This window comes from Thunnus albacares, chromosome 9 (assembly GCF_914725855.1).
Source record: "Thunnus albacares chromosome 9, fThuAlb1.1, whole genome shotgun sequence".
NCBI lineage: Eukaryota > Metazoa > Chordata > Actinopteri > Scombriformes > Scombridae > Thunnus > Thunnus albacares.
Genome location: NC_058114.1, coordinates 34,273,794 through 34,301,727, shown reverse-complemented (window position 1 = coordinate 34,301,727; position 27,934 = coordinate 34,273,794). Strand labels below are relative to the sequence as shown.

The window sequence follows — 27,934 nt, the reverse complement described above, 5'->3', positions numbered from 1 at the left end:
AGGAAAAAAATAGTATTATTAACAGTAATAATAATGATATATTTTATGTGTAAGCACTTTTCAAAGTACTCAAAGACGCCTTGTCACTGTGTGCCTGCATGAGGTTTGATAACACAATCATTGATCCATACTATAATCCATATAGTCAATATGAAGCTCTGTCACTGGTTATCTACCTCAGCAGATAAACATAAATGGATACTTTCAGTGTTATGTGTACCTGAGAGCACTCAGATAATTCATGATAAAACATCACCTTGGCAAGGCCACTTTGTAAAAGCCATTTATTTTACACAATGCTGAAACAAAGTTCTTTACAACTAAAACCTCAACTGCTGTATTTAAGGATGTACGTATTTTTGTAAACCCAAAAAGAAAACTAAACATCATCAAAATGAGTAAAACAGAGAAACACAACACTTGTGGTTTCATCATTCCTATCCCACTGCCATGCTATAAATAACTGTGTAACAATCTCATGCAATCAGCAGCTCCTCATAGCTGAAGAGCAGCATTTGTCACAGTAAAGTGCCATTTTCCCCAAAGTTTGTATGCCCCCATTTACAATATAATACCAAACATCTAGGCATTTCCAGTTGATACACAATAAAAAGAAATAAAAGGAGAAACAGCAAAGCACATGCTGAAAGATGAAAATATATTTTTTTGATTTGGCTTCTAGCATTTATTCAAATTCCCTTTAGTCCACTTTTGAAACAATAACTGATTATTTACGAATAATTAAAACTCTAAAGATGATCACCAATTATTGGACACTAAAGTGTGACATATCGGAAACACTATATTGTAAACTACAACACCATTTGTAAAGTGAAATGTGTTCAAGTCTTTAACAACCCATAAGGCATGAAGGAGCAGTGGCTCAATCACGTAGAGCTTTAAGATGCATAGAAGATGTGATGTGAGATCATCTGAACAGAAATAGATTGTCTGAAAGTAGGAAGTGGACTATGTTTGATCATTCCAGCTAAAGAAATGTCAAGAAAGAACACAACATTTCTTTAAAAACAGTCAAATATTTAGCTCACAAAGCGTGCTATGTGGTTGATTACATCATAATCAACCTTCAAACTGCTTCATCTGCAAAATAACACAACAAGCTCCCCACAGTGAAAGACCATAATGACAATTCAAGCTGCATCTGGGTGTGCCCACTTCTCCCACAAATAAAATACCACAGCACCCATAATCTTCATCATATACTGTGATGGCACCACTAGTTTGATGTTTCAGATAGAGTGCAAAGTGTCACAGCTCTTTTACCAAACTCAATGTATATATATATATATAGATATATATATATATAGCTTATAGAAGCCCATTTGCTCCAAAACAAAAAACAAACTCCAAAATGATAATTTAAAATTCTGACTTACTCAAAATGATGACTTCCTAAAAAAAAATCACTTACTATCTTCTAATTAAAAGTGTCTCATAATTTTGACTTTTTCATCTACGCCATTTCTAACATTTCATCTTTTTTTCTTTTTCTGGCTGGGATGGGCTTCCATAGCAGTTTCATGTATTCACTTCACCCTTGAAAAAAATATCCTAGGTGTAGAAAAACACATTTTCACTTTTCCAAAGTTTCAAATACTCCTTCAGTTATTTCAATCATCTTGCAGATTTCATTATCCATGGACAGAACCACAGAACCACATCTGCATGATTCATGAAAGCTCAAAACATCACCTGAAGAAGACATTTCATCAGTGTTTAGGATTTTTTTTTTCCAAAGATAAAAGAAGTAGAAGAAATTAAATGATCAGACCTAAAACTTTAATATAAAGCAATGCTAGCTCTCAAACAGTGAAGTCAACAGTTTGCATCACATTTTCAGGTAAATCCATCATGGAGGGTTGGCAAACAGACACGTTGGGAATTTGTTTTGTTGTGTACATATACACTACAGTAAACATCTGTGGTGTATGTGTACAGTTGAAGCCTTCTTGTGAGTCGTCTCCTTCTCACACGCTGTCTACAGGCAGCCTCCGATGCCGAGCACGGAGGAGGATCCGGTGAAGGTGAAGCAGACTGTTGACATAATTCCTGACATTACTTCTTGCGGTGTGATCACTCGGCACAAGCGGCAGCAGTAATGATGTAACAGCAGTGAGGCGAAGCTCAGTGTTAACTCCTATGATGATCATCACAGCTGAATGGAGAGTAGGCAGCACAGCGAACTTTGAATGGCATGTCATCACACAGTCACATGGTGTGAAAAGAAATATCCCCTTCCTCTCCTGTCCTCGTTATCTTCCGTCCTTGGTGGATCTTGTGTGGCACTGTCATCCCTTCTCTGCGACCCCTCTGTTGAACGGTGATGTGTCGGGGTGATGTTTGTTTACTCATCGTCCCATGATTGCTGTAGCAGGAAGTTCGCAGCCAGGTTTTCGTTCTTTTCGCAGGCAAAGTAAGCCTGGATGACTAAGCCTTCAGGGAAGCCCAGCGCTTTTAACTGGAACACAAGACACATGCTCAGGTTAGTCATACACACACACACACACACACACTCACACACAGCTGTTTGTGAGACACTTACTGGTGAAGGTATATATGTAAAGACACGACCACAGGATAAAGGAACAACTTCAATTTCTCATTGCAGTGATTTCACAAATATTTGCTGCCTCAGTGTCTGTACATAACTCCCTGGACTTACACCCTACACTGTGATCAGAAGAGAAGAAATACAGATGCATGGATACTCAGAACTGTCTGAACCCTCCACACAAGCTGCCATACTTACCAGGAATGTTGCCACTACTAACCCTTTAAATCCGTAGTTGCATAATCATAAAATCATTTCATTATGGATAAATAAGGAAGCAGAAGTCATTATTTTGAAGGGCCGAGAGCAAACTTTTCTAGACTTTTTTTTATCAGTGAACACATCCTCATTCTGCAGCAGTTTGTGGGGGCAGTGTGCATGGTGGAGAGTTCAAATGTTTAAAAAGTGAGCTCAGAATGGTTTGGTTAATCCAATGTCAAGTTGAAAAGAAAAACGAATATTCTATCATAGTTTTGTGTACTTTAGCTAACTACTGATACATCTAATTATTTAGATAACAAGGTAACAAGTCAGTGGGGGGGGGGTAAACTGACCCTCTCAATGGCCTCCTTCTCCTGTGGGGTGACCTGGATGTAGTTGGTTTGTCGTGAGCCCTGGGCCTCGGCTCCCTCCCCTCCAGTGTCTCCACCACGTGGCTCGTTCAGCATCTGGACAAAGCGCTCCTGGTGCTGCGTGATTTGCTGTATGACAAGTAATACACACAATCAGTGACAATATTACCATACAGATAATATACAGGTTCCAAGCCTCTGGCAAAAATGACACTGAGTAGGTGATGACAAAAGACGTGACTGTGTCAGATGTATTTGGTCAGACAACTGATATCTGGTATTAAATGGATATAGCATACAGGATATATTGTTCTTATTGAGTGTTGATGTTTTCATAACAGCATTTTCTGCTGGATTTCAAATTTCTGCCGTTTCAATTCAAAAAGTTGAATTCTATGTAGCAATAACCCTTTAGTATTGAGATTGAACATTTCAAGATTGCAAGGTTTATTCATCACATACTTCTATTTCTCAATACATGCAATACAGGGGTGAAGGCAGGGCTCGGGCTCTCAGCCTCGTGTTCTTTCTTTTCGCCTTCACCGAGAAACGCTTCTATTGTTACTGTTGTTACCATGGTGAGTGTTTCACAGAATCTCCAGCCAGCTACAGCCATTCAACACAACAACAAGTTGGAAAACTGGGTTGAGTCAAATCCAATGTTGAGAAGTGTGCTGCGGTCATGTCTCATTCTTGCTCAGAGAATTGGTGGATAAAGAAGCAAAAACAACCACACTAACAACAAAAACCAAGCAGTCCACAGAGCAGCCACAATGGCTTCTAGACACAGGCAGACATTTATATCTACACTCCTTTTGTAAAGAAAGCTGAACATTTTACATTACAGCCATCATGTGTGGCATACAGGTTAACATATGTTTATGCATATATCTTTCTAATTCAAGTAAGTGTAGTAGTTCATAAGAAAATAGCAAATAGATCAGGTAATGCCCTCTTCCATGTTGAGCCTTTTTTTTAAAAAAAATCCCAGATCTACACCTAAATCCAGATTTGCAGAAAAACACTTTTTCCTGGGCTCAAGGCCCTACATCTCTTAGCACTCTGTTAACAAATGTATTTAGGAAATATCCTGCTAACAGAAAAACAGATGAGATGTAAAACCTCGGAGAGCCAGTGTAGTGTGGTAGGTGTGCTGGTGTGGTACCTGCAGTAGCTGTGGGTTGTCTCGGCCCAGCTGCTGCAGCAGGGCTGGTAGAAGAGCCGGGTTCTGCTGAATGATCTGTCTCATCTGCTGGAACTGAGGCTGGTTCCTCAGGAACTCCAGAGGGTTCCCGGTAGGGAGAGAGCCTCCACCTGCAGACGGAGGCTGGTTTGCAGACACTGGCCCTGCTGGAGAAAGTCACACATTTGACATACTGTTGTTGCCTTGCAAAGTTCATATTTACACATCCAGCCAATACCTAGCAACATTAGCATTCATTTTGGAGTCGTGTTTTCAATACCAACTCTCCTTTTAGCTACTCCTGAGAATAAATCTGAGAAAATATCTGGCTCTTTAGTTGCTAATATTCCATTTTTTTCACCATCTAGTGTCTAATTTTGTCTGTGTGCTGTTTGGTGCTGAGCAGGTATTGTACAGTGGGTTTATCAGAGCTTTTTTCCCTGAATACAGCTGCCTGCCACTGCTGGAAACCAGGCTGATGAGCACTCTGAGCTGAGTTAAGCTGTGGGCTGTAAAACAAAAATAATGAGCTGAAAGATGCTAAAAAGATGAAAAAGATGCTGAAAAGCTCAGCAGATCTGGAGGGGAAGTTGATCATTTGTTGATAACTTTCTGTGCGTTCATCACAATTTCAGAATTTTCTCTGAGGTAAGAACGAAATTTACAAATGGTCTAGACCTGTCTTGCATGTCATGAATACATCATCTCCACCTTTCTTCACTGGGAGAAACACTTGTTTGATTTACAATTATAATGTCCTAATCTGAATTAATTTGGAGTTTAAATATGATACTGAAATTAACAAAAAATAATAAAATATAAGTCAAGCAAACTTAATGCTAAATTAATATTCTGCTTACCATATTTTCATCATCATGGCTGCCAATTTACTGAAAGATTTTTTAGATGTTATGATTTTTATTGCCATATTTTGGCATTTCAGTAGTTGCTAGGAAACTTCCTCACTCCAACAGCTGACTCTGTGTCTCTCTGCAGGTCTCTGTCCAGTCTCATCTTGTGTTGTAGCTGACAGTGTAACATCACCTGTAGACTATTATATTCTCTTCTAATATCTCTGTATCTGTCACATGACCGCCTCCCATCACAGAGCGCTTTGCAAGATGTTTTTTAGCATCTTACTTCATGTCAAAGCATTCCCTCTTTATTCTGTCACAGTGCAGAGCTGTTCTAATGACATGTTAGCTGGATTCATATTTTCTAATTGTTTCTCCTACTGTCACTCCTAAATGTGTTATGTGTTTGTTGAAGTTGTGCAGTGTTTTTACTCTTTAGGGAACTTTTTTGTGAATGAAACTTGCCCACAAACGGAGCAGAACATGGAGCCTTATATGGAGGTTTTAGGGGGATGGTTTATGCTAATGATCACACCTCCTCATGGACAGGTGGCATTTTTCACGCTGAAACAAACCATTTATGACAAGTTCAGGCTTGAGGCAGAGTTTGTTGAATTGGACTTGGAATATTCATACAAGCAAACTTCACAGAGAGAAGTTTTAGGATAAAAATATGAAAGCCAATGTTTTTTGTGGAGTGTGACAGGAATACTAATAAATTAGCCAGTTGATGTTAGCATGTTGAAAAGCTAACATTAATGTTACTCCAGGATTATACAGTCGTGTGTCACAGATTATAATATAAATTCCTCAACATGCCACTATAAAAACTGATAATACATTATACAATTTGGAAAATATATTAACTTTGCAGTCTTTTTAACTTCTGTTCTGTTCAGGCTGTTCAGGCAAACACAACATAACCTTGTGCAACAACTACAATGACAAGCTAATCCCAACGTTAGCAACAATACATTTCAGTTTGACTCTACTTAACTTCTTTTTACACCTCCCTAACATTAAAATGTTAACATTAGTTACAAACATCTTCATAAAAGACTGAAGATAAAGTTATATTTCCCAATAGTGCTTGAACATTCCACTTTGCATCTGCCTTTCTTATAAATGGCTTTTTATTTCACTTTTAGCACATTTTTTCACACTGAAGGTACAGTACTGTTAGCTTATGCCTGTATGTGGCTATGCTGTATAATGCCTCTTTTTAACCAAATAGTTCCAGGTCCCTGGGAGCCACAGAAACTAAACCAGTAACTAAATCAGGAACATATTGTGCATTAACTACTTCTAACAATTGGGAATAGCAGACCAATAACGTATTCAAAATCAACATCTTTAACAACATCAACAATTTGTAGCACTCTGAGGTTTATATTTGGTCAGTGGGCTGCATTCAGCACATACGCAATAGTTCCTGAGCCATCCAAAAGTTCCACTTCCGTAGCTGTTTTGGGTCCACTATGGCTGAATTTATGTGCTGGTTTCTATAGTTCCAGATTTCCTTAAAGGGGAACTTTACAGATTTTCAACTAGCACTATATCATTACAATGTGGGTAGTATATGCAAATCAACAATGTTTAACTTCCCTCCATGTTGCCTGCACCCAGAGCTCCCTGCTCATTTGCTGGCAAAAGTCCACCAGGTGACGCAAGACTGTGTCACCCAGCGGATTTTGGAGATCTGCATTAGACTGTAAACTGTGTTTCCTCATTTTTTGTAGTGGTGACATCAAGGACTGTTAAATGTCCTTGACTGTAAAATCTACCACGTTACACCAGCAATAGGGAAAAACAGACACTAAAATATCATATTACTAAATACTTAAAAATGTCAGTATATTAGGAAGAAAACTAGTGTCATGATACAAGGTCGAATATCACACTGTGGAATCAGACACAACAGAGTCTGGAAGAGGAAGACCACAACCACGGGAGCCGTAACGGCGTCAGCATAGAGAGGCGCTTCCCGGGGGCTGCTGCAGCGGCGGCCAGTGCCCAGTGAGGAATGTCAGAAAAGTGGAGACAGACAGAAAACTCTGCACTGCAACAAACTATATGGTGCTTTGATAAACGTGACTTTGTTTTCCAACAGAATATTATGTCGTACTTTGCCAACTCTGGATACAGAACAGCACATCAGCGACTATGTTACCTGTAACTTGCGGTTGCATCCAGCTTTGAGTACAATCAGGTTCAGCTCATCATTGTCCAAAATAGGTAAAGAAACAGTGGTTAGGGTTAGAGACACTGCTACAATGTATTCAGACGAGTAGTTCACTGGAAGCCCATTGGACAAGACCCACGCAATGCATTCTGGTTGTTGTAGGATTCTCCCTGAAGAGCAGTATGGGGAATCTACAGCCTAGGTTTTCTCTAGTCATAGGGCACCAATTTCAAAAATAATTGCACATTTCTACTACATAGGTGACATTCACAGCGGTGAATTTTTCGTTTAAAAGGTTCATGGGTTCCTGGAAAAGTTCCTTTGGTGGAAACCAGCAATGAAACAACCTGAAAGTAAGCCTAAGTAAGTGAGGGCCTAACTCCCTGGATCACTACACTCAGGTAAAGCTGGGGGCCCCTGGAGTGAGCTCTGCAGTTAAACCTTCATGCCACAATGATCTAATAATCACTGAGAAATCACTGTTGTCTCACAGTATAGTTTCCATCTTCTGTGTACCTGTGTTTGTATTATAAGTATCAAGTGTGCTCTTACTGGTGGAGGCTGCTGGGGGCTGCTGTAGTTGTTGTGTAGCAGGGACAGGGGGGTTGGATGGAGCACTGTGTCTGACTGGTTCCTGAGGTAGCAGATCAGTGGCCTCTGCTGGAATACCCTGCAGTACACAAACATTTATTAGACACTCACAGTGTACTCACAGTGGCAGGTGGGGCTGGTTAAATCCTTACCATGAGTAGATACTCCACTGCTCGGTCCGGGTTGTTGTAACTAGCTCTGAGTGCAGAGACTACCTGCTCTCGTTCATAACCCATAGACATGATCTCTGACACCAGGTTCTCATAGGCCTGACCTGTCACTATGGAAACAAGAGCAGAGAGACCACAGAGACAGAAGAGGTTGATGGAAGCAGGATGAAACCCGATATCTTTGGGTTGTGGAATGTTAAGGACAGAACAAGATATTTGATGATGTCATCTTGGGCTTTGGGAAACGCTAATTGACATTTTTCACCATTTTCTGACATTATATAGACAAAACAACTAATCAATTAATTGAGAAAAAAATCAACAGATGAATCTATAATGAAAATAATTAGTTGGAGCACTAATATATGGTATTGCATTTCTAGACTACATCAGGCTTCTCATGTCATCATTTGGCTTGTCTGCTGTACTGTAAGCACATTTTGAATAGTTGCATTTTAAAATTGGGGTTTTGCCTTTTATGTTCATGTTATGCTTTTTTTGTCTTTATTGATGTGAAGCACTTGGTGCAAGTCAATGCTTTTGCTGAAAACACTTTGAGGTGCATTTTTTTGTATGAAAGGTGCAATACAAATGAAGTTATCATCATCATTATTATTATTATTATTATTATTATTATTATTATTATTATTATTATTATTATTATTGTGCTGAATCCCATAGTATTTGTGTAACGTCTGTGTGCTCTGGTTTGACAGTCTTCTGACTTTGGGAAGAAGGGATGCAATTTGAAAAAAATTGAAGCAAATTCCATCCAAAGCTGAAGATAGCCAGTAGTTTGATATGTTCTTCATTTCTGAGATTTTTTTTTTACCTAGTATTGACGCTGCTTCCTCAAGGAGGCCCAGTTCATCAACGAGGCTTTGAGAGAAATGAACAAAGAGAAAAAAGTAAATCAACATTCTAAAGCAAACACAATTTTTAGTGAGCAATACTTTTAGTTAACACAGAAGAGTGACTTGTATATATGGCAACGAGGGACTAGGACCTTGGAATAAGTCTTATTATAAAAGTCTCACACAGACTGTGCTGTTCTGTGACCAAACTAAAGCAGGAAAATAATTATTTTTACTGTTAAGTACCTAATTCTCTGTAGGTGTTAAAAAACAAAAGCGAAACAGTCTAATGTCATAATAACTTCTTCAACTTGTTCAGGAGAAAACAATCATGTAAACCAGGTAAACCAGATGATCAGTTCAATTCTCAATGTATGTAAACAGATGCCGTGTGTCCTCCAACCTGGAAGCAGAGGAGTGGACTGGTGCAGTGGCGCATGGTTGATTCTCAGGATCTTCCCTTGGCTTCTCCTCTGGCTGGGCAGCAGGGGTGGAGCAGTCTGCCGGGGCTGTCTGACCAGCTTCAGGGGCTGGTTCTGGAGCTGGAGCTGGGGCAGGGGCAGGGGCAGGGGCTGGGGTGGAGGCAGGGGCTGGGGTAACAGCTGAGGCCGATCCTGGAGCTGCGTTTGGGGCTGTGTTTGAGTCCAGAGCTGCGGTTTCTTCAGGAGAAGTTAATGGGGTGTTTTCTGGGGCTGCGGGCTGAGCTTCAGAAGGAGGCACTGACTGTGGGGCAGGTGTGGGTGCAGGCACTGTATGTGTCGGTGTGGAGGGCACTTGTGTTGGGTCAGAGGCTGGTGTTGGGACTGAGGATGAGGGCGGTGCTGGAGCTGCAGCTGATAGGGGAGTCAGCTTAGGGGCAGCTTGTGGAGGAGGGGCTGGTTTAGGCTAAAAACACACAATAACAACACAGCTTGGTCATTAATGGATCCGAGTGCACATCGCTCCTGCTTTATCTGGTCATCTCCTACACAACACACTACCTTTCCCCTGTAGCTTTCACTGTAATGCTCTGCTACTCTAAAAGGAGCAAGAGGAGCATATTAACATAATAACAATACTTTCACATATAACAAAGTAACCTCTCAAGAAAAAGCCAGTATCTCAAATAATAGCATGGTCATCATGAACAAATAAAGGCTATTTCCGGGTAAAAACCTGTCCTATAATGACTCACGAGGTAAATTCAGCAATGTTTCCTCTGTATGCTTTCTGCTAAATGATGAACACTGCTGCTGAAATTTCACATTGCAAACAAAGTGCACTTTCTCTTTTTGTAGCAGCTGACTGGAGCTGGTGGTGAGCAAATGGAACAAAGCTCTGGCTACAGAGCATGTCCTGTAATGCTGTTAGAAAGAGCAAACATGCAGCCAGTTGTTTCAGACTGGAGAGAAGCAGTGGTATACAGCGAAAAGACATACTACCCCTTACAGAAAGCCGTTTATTTAGCTGACTTCTTAGGCAAAGACAGTAGAGTTATAACTTAAAGACCAGAAATGAGTTCAACAAAGTCAACCTTTCCAAATGTGCATGGAGAAGTGGTTGTTACTAGCAAAGGCTAGGGCGGTATCAATTTGTTGGATAGTACTTGTTGCTATGATGTGTAGCCTATGCCACAGAGGAAGCTAGTGTTGTTGTAGTGTAGTAGTTCTAGATTTTGTTATCTAATATGTGATTTATTTACATCAGTGTTTTCCCTCTAATTGTACACAAGCCTGGCAGGCCACCAGGCCAAAAAGATCTTTTTTAATGCAAAAAAAAAATAATGCTAAATATTCATTAATACAGAAATAGTGTTTGTTAGTCTCTGAGCAGCACTGCTCCCTGTGTCGTTGCTTGGGAAATTCCTGATAGCATAGCTCTTTTAAGGAATAGGGCAGTGCGTAATGTGTGTGCATAGCTGCATAGCGAGTGTGAAAGAGCAAGCGTCAGAAAAGTGACAGTGAATGTGAGCGGAGCAGAGGAAAAGGTTAGCAGTAAGTTGTCAATCTGGCAGTAAATGTACAGTACAGACTACAGTGTGTCAGTGTTACAGTGTTTAATGCTGCAGCTCCTCTCAAGAACAAGAAAAGTCTCGTCTGTTGTTTCTCCAACTGTTAGTGAGGGGGGTTAGCCCATGGAAATGTGTAAATGGTAAATGAACTGTACTTATATAGCACCTTTCTAGTGTTCCGACCACACAAAGCGCTTTTACACTACAAGCCACATTCACCCATTCACACACATTCATATGCTGATGACAGGGGCTGCCATGCAATTCACACACACATTCACACACCGATGGCACAGCCATCAGGAGCAATTAGGGGTTCAGTATCTTGCCCAAGGACACTTCGACATGTGGAGCCAGGAACTGAACCGCTGATCTTTTGATTAGTGGACAACCTGCTCTACCTCCTGAACAAGTTTGACTTCCAGGTTTAAAATTACCCAGATCATTTAGAACTCCAGCTAACTTGAATAGGGATAAAACAATTCAATCGTGTGGCTCTTCTAGACTTTCCAAATGTGATCAGACTGAATAGATCAAATTCTGATAGTGAAACATGTCATTTTGCAGGGATTGTGACACTCAAAAAATGTACCCCCTGATTTACAGATGTCTCTTTCACAATGTAAGTCTATGGGTAAAGTCTTGTGATGTTGTAATTACACAGTTTGGCCGCTAAGTCAAACTGGCTTCAAAGCCCTGCACGGTTCCTGTATCCAGTTCTCTTTGTACATCCATGGGTTACCAACAATGGGTTAGCCTAACATGACTATGCTCATTTAAGGTGGACTGACCTTTAAGGTGGTCCAGCTATTCTCACTTTAGTGTAAATCTCAGCCCCCCACCCTCTCCCGCCACTACCAACCCAAAGCAACCAAGGGGAAACACTATATTATCCATATATCTATGTTCAATAAAGATAGTGTACATTTTCTGTGTAGAGGCATTTCATTCTTTGACATTTATTACAACTACAGCTATCTAGGCCTCTAGAGCCCTGTTGGTGTCAAAAGCTCCTGATAAATTATCACATGCACATGACTACGACATGAATAAACTTATCTGGAACAATTCAAAGCTAGTGTTTAGTCTAATTCACTGCCAGTATGCCTAAATTCGGGTTCCGGGCATCATGGGCTCATCAAAATCCTAGGAGAAACATTGTTTAGTATAATGATTATTCCATTGCCATCAGTATACTCACCACGCTGCTGCTCTCTGTCTATAATTTTAACACAATACTGTATCCATTCACTAATTATTCATTATTTCCAACCACTTTTATTCTCTGTTTTTTGCAATTGCCGTTAAGTCAATTAACTCTAGACTTCCTGTATGTTTCAATTCAGGCCACTGGAAGACTTTTAATGTGAAACATCTCTGCAGGAAGAGTTCAGTTTTCATCGATGGTGGCTTAACAGCGACCCAAAAATGAAAAGTAAAGTGACTGGAAATAGTGAATGAAAACTGTATTTCCATTAGATGTCAAATCAAGCAGAACAACAACAAACAATCTGCAGAAACACCAACCTTTGTAACCATGACCACCACAAAGTTTTTCTCATCGATTTTGTACTCTTGCAGCGAGGTGTCATCATTCAAGATTTTGCCTGTAAGAGTCGAGCAGAAACAGCAAATGAGAAAAGATTAATGACACGCAAATAGGCCAAAATATGGAGCTAAAGATATGTTAGGACATAGAAGTACATAGTGAATAAATCTTAATCTGCAGCAGCAATTGTAGTATTGTGACTTCTTAAGAATGTTTAGAATAGTGTGTTTGACCTCTTAACATTTTATATATTTATGCAGATTTACTTTTTTTTGCTATCAAGTGGATTCTTTGTCTAGAATTTAGTGCTGTATTGTACGCTATTTATTACAATACACAGTCACAGCACCTTGACTACAAATGTGACAAAGACTCCTATCCCAAGAGGCTGGGGGGGGGGGGGGGGGGGGGGGGGGTAGCGAATCACATTACAAGTACTTCATTATAATTCTGATGACCTACTTGATTCATTTGCAAGATGAGTATTCTCACTGCTGCTTCAGTGAGTTTTCTCAATATCAATACGTAAGCAATAAAGCACAAGCTGTTCTAATATAAGTAAATAATGGAAGAGGTGGGGGCCCCATTGTGAAATGGAGTGGTGTTTTCCTGTCCATCATTCTTTATATGTAGACAGCCAAGAGTGCATTTTGGCCAAGTACCAAAGAAAAAACAGCTGCTCTGTTTGAATCAATATCTATTTTTAAAGTGTGTTGTAGTAACTTTAACTCTTGGTTATGTTAGTTCCACAACCGAGTTACCTTCCAGGAATTATAATATTGCTACTATGGTTATAATTAAATATACAGTACCAGTCAAAAGTTTGGACAAACTTGAATGAGAAAGTGTCTCCAAACTTTTGACTGGTACTGTACATCGAGCAATGATTTTGAACAGTTAATAAATACTTGGTAGTTTAGTATAATTGAATACATTTTTTTCTCTCTGTAGAACTCCTCTGGCTCACCTGCATAGATGAGTTTTTGCCCTGCAGCAGGAAATGCATCTTTTCCTCTGTCCTCCTCTATTTTCTCCTTCAGGGCTTTCACCTGACAAACAACATTGATGTCATTGGTAGAATTATTGAAACAAACATTATTCCAAATGTTACACCCATGTCATTCAACCCCTGGAAAATTACAGGTCTGTGTAACACCTGACAGCTGTTGCTGGAAATCTTGTCTAGTGAAGGGTCATATGTCATGGGAATATGTTACTGTTGATCTTCTCCAGAGAAGTGTGTATTAAAACAACAGTCAGGTGTCCATATGAACAGTGAAAGAGGTTTTCCTCGCTGTAATCATTCCTCCTGTTCATACTGGATATTAAAAGATCCTTCAAATGTGCTTTCAATGGAAGTGATGGAGCCAAAATCCACAGTGTGTCCACACAGTTATTTTATGCAAAAATATATTTAAAATTCAATCAATCAAATTCCCTCTTTGTGTTTCCTCAGACAGTGTTCCTCTGTTGAGCTGCGGTGGAAGTAAAGTAACAAAAAGAGGGACTTTGGCACTAAAAAGACTGTAACGTTGAAAGATATCTACTTGATTTGACTCATTTGGACACTGAAGCTTCAGATTAACTTTTAAATACATTTTTGCACAGAAGGAGGACTGTGGATTTTGTCCCCCATCACTTACATTGTAAGTGTGTTATGAAGGGATCTTCTAATGGTCAGTATGAACAGGAGGAATGATTATAGCAAGAAAAACATGTTTCACTGTTCAATTGCGCTCCTGAATGTTGTTGTAAGACAGACTTGGAAAAACTGTGAACCTGCCCTTTAAGCCAGACCTGTGAGTTTGTATATCAACTGTTTAGACTGTGTAATCAACAATATGACAAGAGGCTGGCTATTCTGTAAATGGACAGATAGTGTCACTCCATCCATTCTGTTGAAAATTGTCATTTATATTAATATAAGCTGTGAGTAATTATAATGATATACAGTCACCTGTCTGGACTCCATGTCCTGAAGACTGACAGAATTTTGACTGCATACTGAGTGTCTTATGTAGCTCAACGTGATTTTTTTTGTGTTTTTTGTGTTTGTCATAATATGGATCACTGTGCTTTTTAGTACTTTTACTAAACTTTTAGTTTCCTATTTGTGTATGTGGTAAAAACTAAAAAAAAATAAAATGAAAAACTCAGGGGAAAAATTATCACAGTGTTAAATTAGTAAGTAACATCACAATTATTAACACAAAAGCTATCATATATGGTGAAAAACAGAGACATAGAACATCCGAAATGAAATAATAGTGTCTTTTCGATTAGATTAAACTTTGCACATAAAGTACCAGTGCAATCAAATTCTGTTCAGCATCAAACCAGAAAGTGCAAACAGAAGCAAAGGTAAGATAAGGACATATAAAGATAACCTAATGTGATCTGGGGGATAGTGATATAAAGAAAGGATGTGTATACACACACACACACACACACACACATATATATATATATATATATATATATTTATATATATATATATATATATATATATATATACACACACAAAATAAAAAAATGTGCTCCTTATAAGTTACAGAAATTTGATGCTGCTTAATATGGTGTGTAGAGCCAATGACTGTTATGGTAATTGTAATTCACATGATAACACTTCAAAGGAAACATTAGTTAAATACACCTAATATTGTGTAACTACTCCATTATTATGATAAGTAAACTCCAGGGTGCTTTATTCATTTTACTAACAAACATTTACTGATGAATCGTACCATTCCTGGTGAACAGAAAGGAGGTTTAAAATATTGCACCGTCATTGATGTTGAGACACTGAAACAAGTCCAACAGTGTAAAATTGCACGAAAATACAAACATTTCCGTTCCGTGTTTTCAATATAAAACCGCTCATACGTTGCAACCCGTCCTGAGGACTACAAGAAGCGCAGTAAACACAGCCAATGGATTACACACAATATATTTCACGGTATTCTTTGGCTAATTGAAACATAATTTGTGTTTATTTTGGTTTTCTTACGGAGTGTATGATGTACATTCAAACGTCATTAAACGGTTTAGCGCTTTTATTTTGAAGGAAAGCTTGCCAAATTCCGGTTTTACCTGAGTTTAATCTAGCGACATTACCTCACATGAACTCAGTCACTGCGAGGTCCTGCAAGATTGCTAACTTGTCTGGCAGTATATTTTTACATTGTCATAAGGTTACTTATTCAAATATACAAAGTAACCAGCGTGCCTCTTTGACAGAGTTAATAGCCAGTACCTTGGTCTTAACGTTAGCTAATATTCCCGTCTGCTGCAGCTAACCTATATGTATGCCAGCCCTCCCGGCCTGACCGTGTTTACTTCAGCCCCGTTAACTTCTACTCACCGTCAATTGTGGGTCTATATCTATTTTGAACGTCTGCTGTTGGAGGGTCTTCAGTGTTATCGTCAGCATCTTTCGACGTGGTGTCAGATGCAGCTGTAGTCAAAAATGAATGTACTGACGATAGTTTCTCGACTGTAGCCGCTCTTTTTCGCACGGTATGTATTTATCAGGGTCTACATGTATGTGTGACTCAGCTGCCTCAGTGCCGCGGAGCAGGCTGCACATGGACGCCATCTGCTGGCGGAGGCGAAACACAGCGACACGGTGCTGCCTTCCAAAGCTCTCGGACATATGACGACTCGGAGAGTGCAAATAGATTACCCAACAAAACTGTTGGCCATAAATAGGCCTATCTGTCTGTATCTCTTGGTTCAACCTCACCTGACCCTACTATTTTCTTTCAACCAAGATGATGTGATTGTCCAGATAATGCATTCATAAGAACTCAGGAACAGTCTTGAGAATGTTAAAATAATGCCTAAACAATCCTTCAATGTATACACACATTTCTAATTAAAACTGCTAAAAAATAATGCCTAAGTCTCCCCAATGCTGCAAATGGGGGATAGTCCCCCTAAAGGATAGGTTTACAAAATGTTGGCTATTAAAAGATCCCCTTTAAATGTACTTTCAATGTAAGTGATGGGACCAAAATCCACAGTGTGTCCACACAGTCATTTTGAGAAAATTCATTTAAAAGTTGACGTGAAGCTTATATGAGTCTTCAGCAGTCTGAGTTAGTCATATCAAGTGGATATCTGCCACATTTACAGTCTTTTTAGCATCAAATTCCCTCTTTGTGTTTCCTCAGACAGTGTTTCCCTGTTGAGCAGCATAGGAAGTATAGTAACAAAAAGAGGGACTTTGGCACTAAAAAGACTGTAACGTTGAAAGTCATCTCAACCACTATCAATGTGTAGCACCCATCTGGGGATGGCAGCCATTTTGTGCCAGAGTGATCAGCTTGAGGTGGACAGAGAGGGAATCATTGAGCCAATTACACTGGGGGTTGATTAGGCGGCCAGATGGAGAGAGCCAGGTTGGGAATTTTGCCAGGACACTGGGGAACCCCCTATTCTTTGTGATAAGCGCCATGAGATCTTTAATGACCGCAGTGAGTTTGTTTATTTTTGACATGTAACAAATAAGTAAAAAAACAAAAATAAAAGAAGAATAACAACTAAAATGAACATAGACTACAAAAACTGGTAAATGGTCACTGTTGTCATTTATTTATAGCTCATTGTATTGTCCTCCATAACAGTGAATATATTATCACACACACAGTGTGATGTTATTCTACTAGGTCAAGTGATCACCAGATATAAACTCATACTATACATTGTATTGATAAACTCTTCAGTCATTTTGTGCTTATTTGGGTCTAACACCACAAATGAACATAACCTTCTGATTTGTCTTAGCAAACATTACCTCCGTACTATCCTTAAATATGTTAATACTAGATCAAGGTGTTATATACACAGTTAACTTTTTTTTTTTCCATACAGATTACTATGGTAATACATTACAACACATCATCAATAGTAACTGTCATACTTTCCACTACCTTATAATTGAAGCTTTCATCCTCATACAGAGCCACATCCCCTCCATTTTTGTTTTTCCTAATCATATAAGTCAATTTGTATCCATTTAACTCTAAATCCACACCCTTCTCAGAGCTAAGGCAAGTCTCTGATATAGCTATAACATTGAATGGTTTCATAAATTGACTTAAATATTCTCTGATATTTTGAAAGTTAGCATGTAGACTTCTGTTGTTATAGTGAATAACTGAGATTTTATGATCTGACTTGACCTTCATGTTGAACTGATCATCTGTGTAGTAATAGCAATTGTTGTTGAGCTTGTTGAAGAAATTATTTCAGGTTCAGTATCGTTCTCCATATGTTGTAATTTATGTTCTGAGTATTCAAAAGTTTTCAATCCCAGCTTTTCATATTCCGTAATCCATGTTGTTTGCTGTTCATTATCTCCAGGTGGAGATGAATGACATCAGCCATTGGCTTGTGGACTCCCATTTTGAAGCCCAGAGTTTGGCATTTTGACCATTGCCATCTTTGAGCCAGAAGTGATGAGAAGTGACCATATCTGGACCAAGCCCCCAGGAACAGCATTGGGTTTTGAAGCCAATTTGATATAGCGGCCAAACCATGTAATTACAACATCACGAGATGTTACTGGGCCCAAAAACTCCTTTTCCCCTAGACTTACATAGTGAAGAGATGTCTGTATATCAGCGGATATATTTTTTTGGGCATCACAATCCCACAGAGCGACTCGTTTCACTATCAGAATCTGATCCATTCAGTCCAATCACATTTTAAAAGTCAAGGGGAGCTGCACAATTGAATTGTTTTATCCCCATTCAAGTTAGCTGTCTCGGCTAACAGAAGTCTCTAGTGAGCATGCAATGGATGTATTATAAGAGCTCTTATAATACATCCTTGGAGCATGCTCTATGGACGCTGGGGCTCATAGAGTGTGCGCAGTATGTTTTCATCCAGGTAATTTCTTCACAGCAGGAAGTGGCTTTTGGCTTCATGTGCCACTGAGCAACTTTCATAGGAATGAACAGGGCCCTGCCTCCAAAGCTGTATCCAGTTCTTTTTATACATCCATGATTTGGACCAAAGCGTGGAGCTGCAGAGGAGCTACCCAGGATTCAACTACAGAACCTCACACACCACTGGGGTGGCAACTTGTCAATCACCAGGTAGCCACACTATAAAGCATACCCTTTCCACAGACAGTTTGACTTGTAGGCTAATGACTTAAAGCACAGGTGCAATTAATAATGTTAATGATGGCTCTGTTCTAGGATAAATCCTGAGCTTCATCAGACGTGTTGGACATTTTTATTTTTAGTAGCTACAAGTCCAAACTCTGTTTCTTGTGGAGAGTTTCCTCTGTCCTGTCAAGTTTATAATTAGCCAACAGTTTTCATTTTTGCTGCATAAATGCAATGTCTCACAATATTTGCTGTCACATTTCCATACACTGACCTTGCTAATTGTTAAAGTAAATAAATAATATTCTGTTGTACCATAAGTTAGTTTTAGCCTGACTGGGTCTCTTTCATACTGGTCCATTTAAATGGTAAGTTCACCCTTTTTTTCTCTTACCTCCAGTAGTATCTCTCCAGTCAGATAGTTTTAGTCATCCAGGTTCTGTCTCTGAGATTGATGCCTCCAACTCAATCCTGCAGATTAACAAACTGAATTTAATCTCCTTCAATGCTGTTTCAAACCCTTGCAAGGATAAGTCTGGATGTAGAAACACTAAATCTGTGTTTTTTTAATTTGGACAAGAGAAATATCAAGGAGGCTATTCATCCAACTGCAAAGCATTTCAAGCAGATACATTTTGACACACTCCTCCACTCTGAACCAAAGATCTGCACTTAGGTCTGATGATGACACCTGCACCAGCTCCATTTACTGAATGATGATTGTGAAAGTTCTGAAAGCCAGTAAATGGTTGGAGTTTTGTTTTGTCATGCATACTGATCCCAAGGTCACAAATAAACGTCTACACTAAGTGATTTTCTTTAATTTAAAAAAAGACATTTAGTCTATAACAGAATCAGCCTTCAAGCCTTCTGTTTCACTCAAATGTCTTCTGTGGGTGATATTTATAAAAATCCACTATCATAGCTGATGTAATTTTATATTGGGATATTCATTTTTATGTATATATATACATATATATATAATATATAATATATATATATATCATGATACAGTTCATTTTCTGGAAAATCAAATGAGAAACATTAATAAAATAAAAACTAAATAGTAATGTTTTTGTCTAATCCCATACATTATTTAGCTGACAAATCAACAAACTTTATCACATTGATGTAAAATCAAACCTAGCAGACTGTAGAATGGGATCCTGCAGTATATATATCACAATGTCACCAACCACTTCTGTCCCTGATGGTATATGCTTGTTTGTATCGCCCCTATAAAGTCCTCCACACCACAATGAAACACAAGTGTCACTTTGTTGAGAGAAGCTTCAATTTATTCACTGAAACTAAACAAAACAAACTGTGCACCCAGGAGACAGGAACTTATTCAGAACAATTAGAAAATGAGGATTGTAATATCACAGTTTGTCTAATGCAGTCTCACTCTTAAACACACACACACACACACACACACAGAGTTGGAGGACAAATGCAAAAAAATAAAATTAAATTAAAAAAAAAAAAAAAAAACAATCAAAGCTTTGACTCATGTTGTTTTCAGGAAATGAATGTAATGATTGAATAAATTATAAAGGGGGTCAATTCAAAAGGAGCAGTACTACATCACACAGGAGAATTAAAAGTGCATGAACCAGACATCACAGACACTTAATTTACTTGACATCCCAACAGAGGCAATAATAAAAAAAAACTGGATGACAATGGGACCAAACAGTAGCACTGTGGGTAACTGTAGGATGCACACATACCATGGGGCTGACCACATTCAGTAAATCACATTAAATTAGAAAATTCTCAACCGAAGCAGACGCACAAACAGAAGAAAAACATGTAAACCCTTCTCCCTTCTCTAATTTGAAGGCTAAAAAAGCAACAAAGGAATCAATAAAAAATAAATCTGACCTGACCCCACCTTCCACCCCTCCCCTGCCCCTGCACCTGAATAAATGCCGTATCAAAGGCCAGAGTCCATAGGGCTTTAGCTGATTTTCTGTCGATAGCTTGAACCTGCAGAGAGAAGCACACAGCAGTCCACCAACCAGCTCCTCTCCTTACAACTCATCCTTCTGTTTGGCGTTGTCGTCCATCTCTTCTGTCCCAGCGTCCTCATCCGTCTCCTCGTCCTCTTCCTCCTCCTCGTCCTCCTCGCCGTCTTCCTCGTCCTCTTCCTCACCCTCAGTGTCCTTCTTCTTGCTCTTCTCTTCCTCCTCTCTCAGTTTCCTTTCCATATCCTCCTGCTCCTCCTTCATCTTCTTCTCTGGTCCCTGGTGGCCAAAGAAGACAAGTTGTTTTAACGTTTATATAGGTAACAAGTATAATGCTGACCATCAGTTGATGGGCATCTTTTAAAAGGATTTTAGACACTTCAGTTTCATGATGTCATAGTGTACTAGGTTCACACTGCCCCAATTCTAACTTACTTTGGATTCAATACATAAATCAACTTTTTTTTTTTTTTAATGTACAACACACCGTGTTTCCACACAAAAATACCAAGAAATGTCCACAAACAATAGTAGATTTAGTCATCAATGAATACACTCAGTCTTTCTCAACATGAAGTTTGGACTTTGAGAACTCTTTTTGTCCAAACAAACATTTGTTCCCATCCATACACACATACGGAGCAATGTGGGGTGTTTTACTTCAGAGCACTTCAGCATGTGGACAAAAGGAACCAAAGATTGACCTGTGCTACCACCTGAACTACAGATGCTCCTGAGATAAGGCTGTTCTCCTGGGGGGCTGATCATAAACATTGATTAGTCAGTCTTACTGGGTGCTGGCCTGCAGCAAACAACAATGCAGACTAAATAAGGCATACTTCTAACTTTTCTGCATTTTTGCCTCCTCACTCACTACTACTGTTGTGCTTCACTAGGAGGGTGTAGCACACTATTCCCACCAGATCATTCCTCCTATCAGTGAAGGTGTCCTGAAAAACAAGTCAGAGTTGCCAGTGCAGCAACAAGAAAGTGATCCCTAGCTGGCTTTCCACTCCCAATAAACACAGCTGTGTTTGTTGAAACACACAACCAAGGTAGTGCTACTGGGAATCAAACCCCCAGTCTATGAGGTGGTGGGCAAGAACCTTGGGCTGCTTTTCTTCACTGTCAATTGAATACCTTTGAGTTTCTGGACTGTTGGTCAGAACAGATAAGCACTGAATACACAGTGTGGTGTATAGTAGGCTCTACCTAGAGTATATAGTATATTAATATTATATTCTGAGCACAGTCCTACCTTAGTAACTCCCCAGGTTTCCTTTCCGAACTCCTCTGCTTCTTTGACATCATCAGTGATCAGGAAGTTGTCAAAGATGGTGCCAGATTTAACCTGCACAGAGACATTATTAACTCATAAAGTGCACATATACAATATGATGATAACTCATCATCCATTTCTATGACACATCATGATACATGTCTGTACGTAGGCCCAGTAATACAGTTATTACAACTCTCAACAGCTGAGTGGTAATCATTACCTGCCATAGGTCCAGGCCCAGGACTCCAATCTTGTCAAACTTGTACATGGTGGCATCATGAGTGTATTCTGGGTTATCGATCTCAGGGTGCACCCAGGCTCCCTTGTAATCGGGGTTGTCAATCTGCTTGGGTTTCCACTCGCCCTGCAAAGACAGCACAACAGGGGTTAGGACTAGAGGACTGGGTTCTAGAGTAAATCCTTGATTGATGTAATGCCTTCAGAGTATTACCTCCCCTCCCTACACTTCCCAAAGCCTTAAACACATTCATTTCTTTTTACAAATACTGGTCAAAGGATTTTAATCATTCCATCTACAAAGGCTTCAAACCCATGCAGCTTCACAAGCCATACCTTATATTCTGGGTTGGTGATCATGGGAGGTTCCCACTCTCCGTCCATGTCCTCGTCCCAGTCATCAGGCTTCTTGGCATCAGGGTCAGGGATGGTCTCTGGCTTTTCCCAGTCCTGGAAGGTAGCAACATCACAGTTACCACACAAGTCACTAAAAAATCCAATGTTAAAACATTGTGCACATCATAAAACAGTAACAGTGCCTCAGCCCTGAATTGTCTTGATTTAATTGGTGAAAAGCCTGGATTATTCAGTTTTTCAAAAGTTGGCTACATTTTATTTAGAAGGGTTGTCAGAGCGACAGACAATTTCATTGTCATATACGAATGAATGCTTTTGTTATGAACACCAATAGAGTGATTTAGGTAAAAATATGATTTTAGATAACATGTAAGATCTAGAGAAATCATCAATATCTGTTGGTGTAGTTAATTTACACAATAAAGAGTAATCATAAAATACACACAGAATCATATCAGTACACTTAAAATCAGAACCAATTCAAATTTAGTTTCGGATATTATGAGCACAAGATATAAAAGTATCCAACAGAGCAATGGAATGATTGGTTGTAACACTGGTCATGTAATTATGACATTTGTATGAAAATCTGTTGCTTATATATGTAAGAGTATGAAATGTATACACACACAAGTGTGTGAAATGCACTTGCATCATAGGTATAAATTGCATACACTTGGATTGAGACGATCAATAAAATGTAGTTAAATCTAAATTTGAACGTTGGATTTAGAGTGCCTCTGCTATATAAGAGATTATATTACGGTTTCAGTTTATAACTAGAATATGTGTTGAGTAAGATACTGCAGCGCCCTCAGCTTTAAATGAACTGCTGTGCTGCAGCAGTAAAATGTCTGTAGCCAGAGTTCCATCCAAGCCAATCATGAGTACAATCACATGATCAGCACATGATTTCCCTTAAACCAATAAACCAATCCACTCACTGAAAAAGAATGCAATGTGTCTTCATTGATTAAGATTAATTCATTAATTAGCCAGTCTAGATTTGCACTGTGAATTCTATCTGTGCACTCTGATGTGTGAGTTTGTTAAGTTTATCTACATTTCTAGCACAACATGCTTCGGGTAGTCGATCAAAGTGTACACAAATATGTCACAATTCTTGATGTGTGAGTAGCATTCATTACCTGAACCAAGACTCTGGTTCACAGAGTTATCTAGATATAACTTTGCTAAGTAAAACCCAGAACAACTCTTTTTAAAATCAGTTCATGCTCCAGAGTTGAGAGTTCCAGGTTTTCCTCGGAAAAGTTGAGTAGTTGACCTGGTAAATCTGCTTCTTGGAACTAGTCCTAGGTTTACCATAGAATGCATCCAGTCAGGTGATATTATCTCAGTAGTGTTGACAGTAAAAGGTATGATGAGATGTCTGAGACCGCCTGAGATTCCAAAGCTATTACACCCTCTTTGACAAAGCCTAGTCCCCATTCAGGCAGGGTTACAAGCGAGGAGTTCTAAATTCAGTGAACTAGTACTCATCAAGCCTCTGAGAATACCAGTGGGACAGCAAGAAAGTTTCTAAAGTCCCAAGAGTTTCATGTCTTATCCCGAAACACAATTAGGTCAATATCCAAGCCATGATATGTTAAGTTAACCCGGCCCTGTTCTTCATATTTGGAAAAGTGAATTAGTTTGACTTGATTGCTGATTTGCAGTTCTTCAAAGCTGGCTTAAAATGTATCTGGAGCCTTTAATCCTGAACCTGCTTTAGTACAGTCTTATTACCAGAATATATAGGTTAATAATATCATTATTATTGAGAAACTAGTAAAATCTGTTGGTGTAATTAACACAATGTTCACCACAAAGACATAAATAATTATAGCTGATAAAATATACAACAGAAGAGAATATAACAACTTAACAAATTAACCGAATATTTAAAAAAAGAGAGACAAAATTCAATTAAAAGTGTGTGTTAAAAGACAAATGAAAATATGGCATTGAACTATGATATTATGGGGGATTTGTCATTTGAACACTGTCATTTATAATGGACTACTTAGATTGAAACAATCTAATTAAATAGGAGTAAGTTAATAATTTAAAGCTAAGTGCATGCTGGGGGCTTTCATACAAATACAGTACTTCCTAATATATCTGCAATCATATGATCAACACTTAGCCAATGGTTATGGCTCTCTACTCATGTTGTCTTTATTTCAAAATAAATCACACTGTCAAGATAATATTATCCAGGTTTTGCGAATCAATCCTGTAACTGTTTGAAGAACCAAATTATCTGGATGACCATTAGCCTCAGCCTGTTAGTCTGAATTACTGAACCAGATGTGAAGAACTGTGCTCTGATCTCCTACCTCAGGCTTTGTGTCGTTGGGGTCGTCGATCTTGGCCCTGTCGTCCCAGTCACTGGGTTTCTTGGCCTCGGGGTCCTTGATCTTCTTCGGGGGCAGCATGTCCCAGTCGTCCTCCAGGGAACCTGACTCCACCTTCTCATTGTCGATCTTAACTTCGTACGTCTGGTCTGGATTCAGGATCAGTGTGTACAGGTGGGTCAGCTCATCATCCTGAAGAGAGGGGATGGAGGGACTTCAGAGTGAGCAAGAATCTTTAAATTCATGCTCACATAGGACAACAATCTAAAATATTCATGCAGTAGCTACCTTGCATTTGATGTCTTTCTTGATGAGGTGGTTCTGTCCCTTGTAGTTGAAAATCACATGAACCTTCTTTGTGCTGTAACCACAGATGTCAGGGCCTGGAGACAAAGGTCATCTTATGTTATTTATTTCATTTCCTTTATTTAAAATGACTAGATTTGACAGCTGAATGTAAAAATAACTTGTCAGTAAAATACAACAAGCATCCTTCAAAGCACTCTCTTCCTCAAACACTTGTGTTCCGTGGTTAGGCCTCACTGCCTCTAAAAGACAAACATGACTCACCAAACATGATGTAATACTGCGAGTCTCCATGCATGTCGCTCTGGTCGAGGTCAGAGGGGAAGATCTTGACATAGCCGCCTCCGCAGTCAATCTTCTGCTCGTGCTTGATAGTGAACTGGATAACCAGGGGCTTTCCCTCATTGCTAAATGGCTCAAAGCGGGCCGAGAGGGCGTAAAAGCGGGCGTCCTGGCTTGTCTGGATACCTGGTGTAGGTGAGAAAAATAACTAGGAATGAACAACTGTTAGCAACAAGGGCTCAAAGCCATTCATTGCTTTTGTTTGTGACTGTGCAGTATGGTTCCCTTGTAAGATTTTTTTATTCTCATCAAAAGGGATCATGATTTATTTGGAGGAGGGGCCTTGTGTCAAAAATGTAGTGTTTGTTTTTTGTTAAATATTCCTAAATTAATCAAATGACCACACAGCAAACCTGGGGCCAGAGAGTATTACAGCATGGAAAACTGTAAACAATGCATTAAGAGTTTGCCGGTTTATAGGGGCCCAGTGGCAAATGTTTTACCCGAGGGCCTCCTAGCAGGTTATTTCAGTTCAGCATGTAATCTCAGCACATACTGCACAGGCCAACTCCTCGTCTTTTCAGCAGCTGCACTGAGAGCAGGTCATATACAAAACCCCTTTTACCTACATTTGCATGATACCAGTGATCTGCTAGTATTTGTGATATGAAAATGCACCCATTTAAGGCACATCCATTTGTATCAATTGTCTCTGACTTTAAGTCAAACACACAACACCATACAGAATATATGAGAATTACCTTTATCAGCCTCAGCATCACCGTAGAACTTTCCAGCTGTCAGTTTCCACTGACCGTAGTCCGACTTGTGCTTCGACTCGGCCCACCGGCTGCTCCATCCGTCTGAAACACAGAAATCCAACTCAGCTGGTTACACCATCTTCCTGTTAGTTAAAACTGTGTTATACATCTATTATACTGCTTGTTCCAGACACCCACTTCAAATTGCGGCACTGCTTTTGCAGAAGAACACCGGAATTCGACGACTTTGCTTACAAAATAAAAGCGGACATTTTAAGAAACTAATAGAGAGGCAGGCTTTGGCAATAACAGGGGTTTTGGTGGGGACGTATTATATATATATATTTCTCTTTTGCAACTGATTTACCACTAATACTGTTTTTAGCTTCCATTTTAGTCTGTATTTTTTCAAATCTTGACAGTTAAGAGGTCTACGGACTTTTTTTTTTTTTTTTACATTTCCATCGAAGTTTTGCTTTAATTCCCTCTGGTTCGCACATTGAGGACAGTCAGAGTAGTTGGGTTATACCAAAAAGTCCTAACATGGTTCAGCGGCACAATATCAAAAGTGAAAGAATCTCTGGACTCATACCAGGATGTCAGCCTATGAATATTTTGGTATTCCCATACACAAAAATGCTGCCATGACTAAATTGTGACAACCTCCATTTTTCAAATAATATTTGAACATTTAGTTAATTTCTGTATTACTTTAGCTTAGCTGGTCTGTATTTTTTAGCTAACATTACCATCACCTGACTAACAGACATAACGTGGCCTAACGCTATTACACTGGGTTCAGTTATTAGTAAGGTCATTTTGAAGGAAACACTTTGTTTGACGTGCCAGATATTAAAGATAAACGACCAAATGATACGGCGGGCTGTTCAATGCAGTTAGCAGCAACTTTCACAACACAATCATTCATACATGAGGGAAGAAGACATGGAATAGGCTATACTGCACCTCCATCCAGAAACTGCTCCTTGAAGTAGACAGCAGCGTCAATAGTGACAGTTATCGATGCAAAAACCGCAAGAATGGCCACTGGAAGCTTCATGTTGGTGCCAGGGAGGTAAAGAGAGCTGCTCTGAGGTGAAACCAGCTAATAAAGCCTGCAGGAAACGTAACCTGAGAATTTCAACAGCGCCGAGCCCTGCACAGATGGCCGCGGCTCATTGGACGAACGTCTCGCCAATGAAATGAGACCACGAGTTAACTTTCGGAAACGCTCGGGTCATATCGGGCGAAGTTCGGAAAGGGGCGGAGGCTTCCTGAAAATAGGAACACGTTTCATTCATGGACGTATCATAAAAACTCTTATGATACATCCATGGTTTCACTCACCAGACAGGTTTCAGAGGGAAAAAGCCTTTAGCCTCGACTGTGTTCTTGTGTCCCAAAATACTCCAAAACAGACTAAGCTCGGTTTCATTTGGGGGGGCAGTGTTTGGCCTACTGCCGATGACATCAGCATGATCACGTTTGTTTGTTCTTCCAGTTTGATTCTTCATTAGTAAAGCTTTTGGAGGAGGAAACAGGGCTTCAGTTTAAATATCCCACAGTAGAAAAACAAGTTATTTTCTCGTTGTTTAAACGAGGAAACGTTTCTCCTTTTAACAACCAAATGTATTTCCTTGTTACGAAATTCGTTATAATGATAAAGTTTCCTTATAATAGTAACCTTTACTGTGACAAACAGACCAAAGCAAAGCTGACCAACCACAGGATTTTAATAACAGATGTCTG

At 39.4% G+C, this 27,934-nt stretch overlaps 2 protein-coding genes across 4 annotated transcripts; both read right to left on the bottom strand.

The window, feature by feature from the left end:
- Positions 1–267: 267 nt before the first annotated feature.
- On the bottom strand, positions 268–16,099 carry rad23ab (RAD23 homolog A, nucleotide excision repair protein b). Of its 3 annotated transcripts, none has more exons than XM_044362030.1 (10): positions 15,879–16,099; positions 13,485–13,566; positions 12,496–12,575; positions 9,382–9,863; positions 8,957–9,003; positions 8,107–8,234; positions 7,916–8,033; positions 4,310–4,494; positions 3,127–3,273; positions 268–2,479 (listed from the first exon to the last, which is right to left on the bottom strand). In XM_044362030.1, the coding sequence occupies exons 1-10, from the start codon at positions 15,945–15,947 to the stop codon at positions 2,366–2,368; spliced, it is 1,452 nt and encodes a 483-aa protein (XP_044217965.1). In that variant the 5' UTR covers positions 15,948–16,099; the 3' UTR covers positions 268–2,365. The 3 variants fall into 3 exon arrangements, with proteins under 3 accessions (XP_044217965.1, XP_044217966.1, XP_044217967.1); XM_044362031.1 differs by having other exon boundaries at positions 4,310–4,491; XM_044362032.1 differs by lacking the exon at positions 13,485–13,566.
- A 3,806-nt stretch (positions 16,100–19,905) lies between these two features.
- On the bottom strand, positions 19,906–27,360 carry calr3a (calreticulin 3a). The gene is made up of 9 exons (XM_044362273.1): positions 27,152–27,360; positions 26,186–26,287; positions 25,407–25,610; positions 25,125–25,219; positions 24,819–25,028; positions 22,459–22,572; positions 22,106–22,249; positions 21,862–21,954; positions 19,906–20,882 (listed from the first exon to the last, which is right to left on the bottom strand). The coding sequence occupies exons 1-9, from the start codon at positions 27,243–27,245 to the stop codon at positions 20,670–20,672; spliced, it is 1,269 nt and encodes a 422-aa protein (XP_044218208.1). The 5' UTR covers positions 27,246–27,360; the 3' UTR covers positions 19,906–20,669.
- Positions 27,361–27,934: the final 574 nt, after the last annotated feature.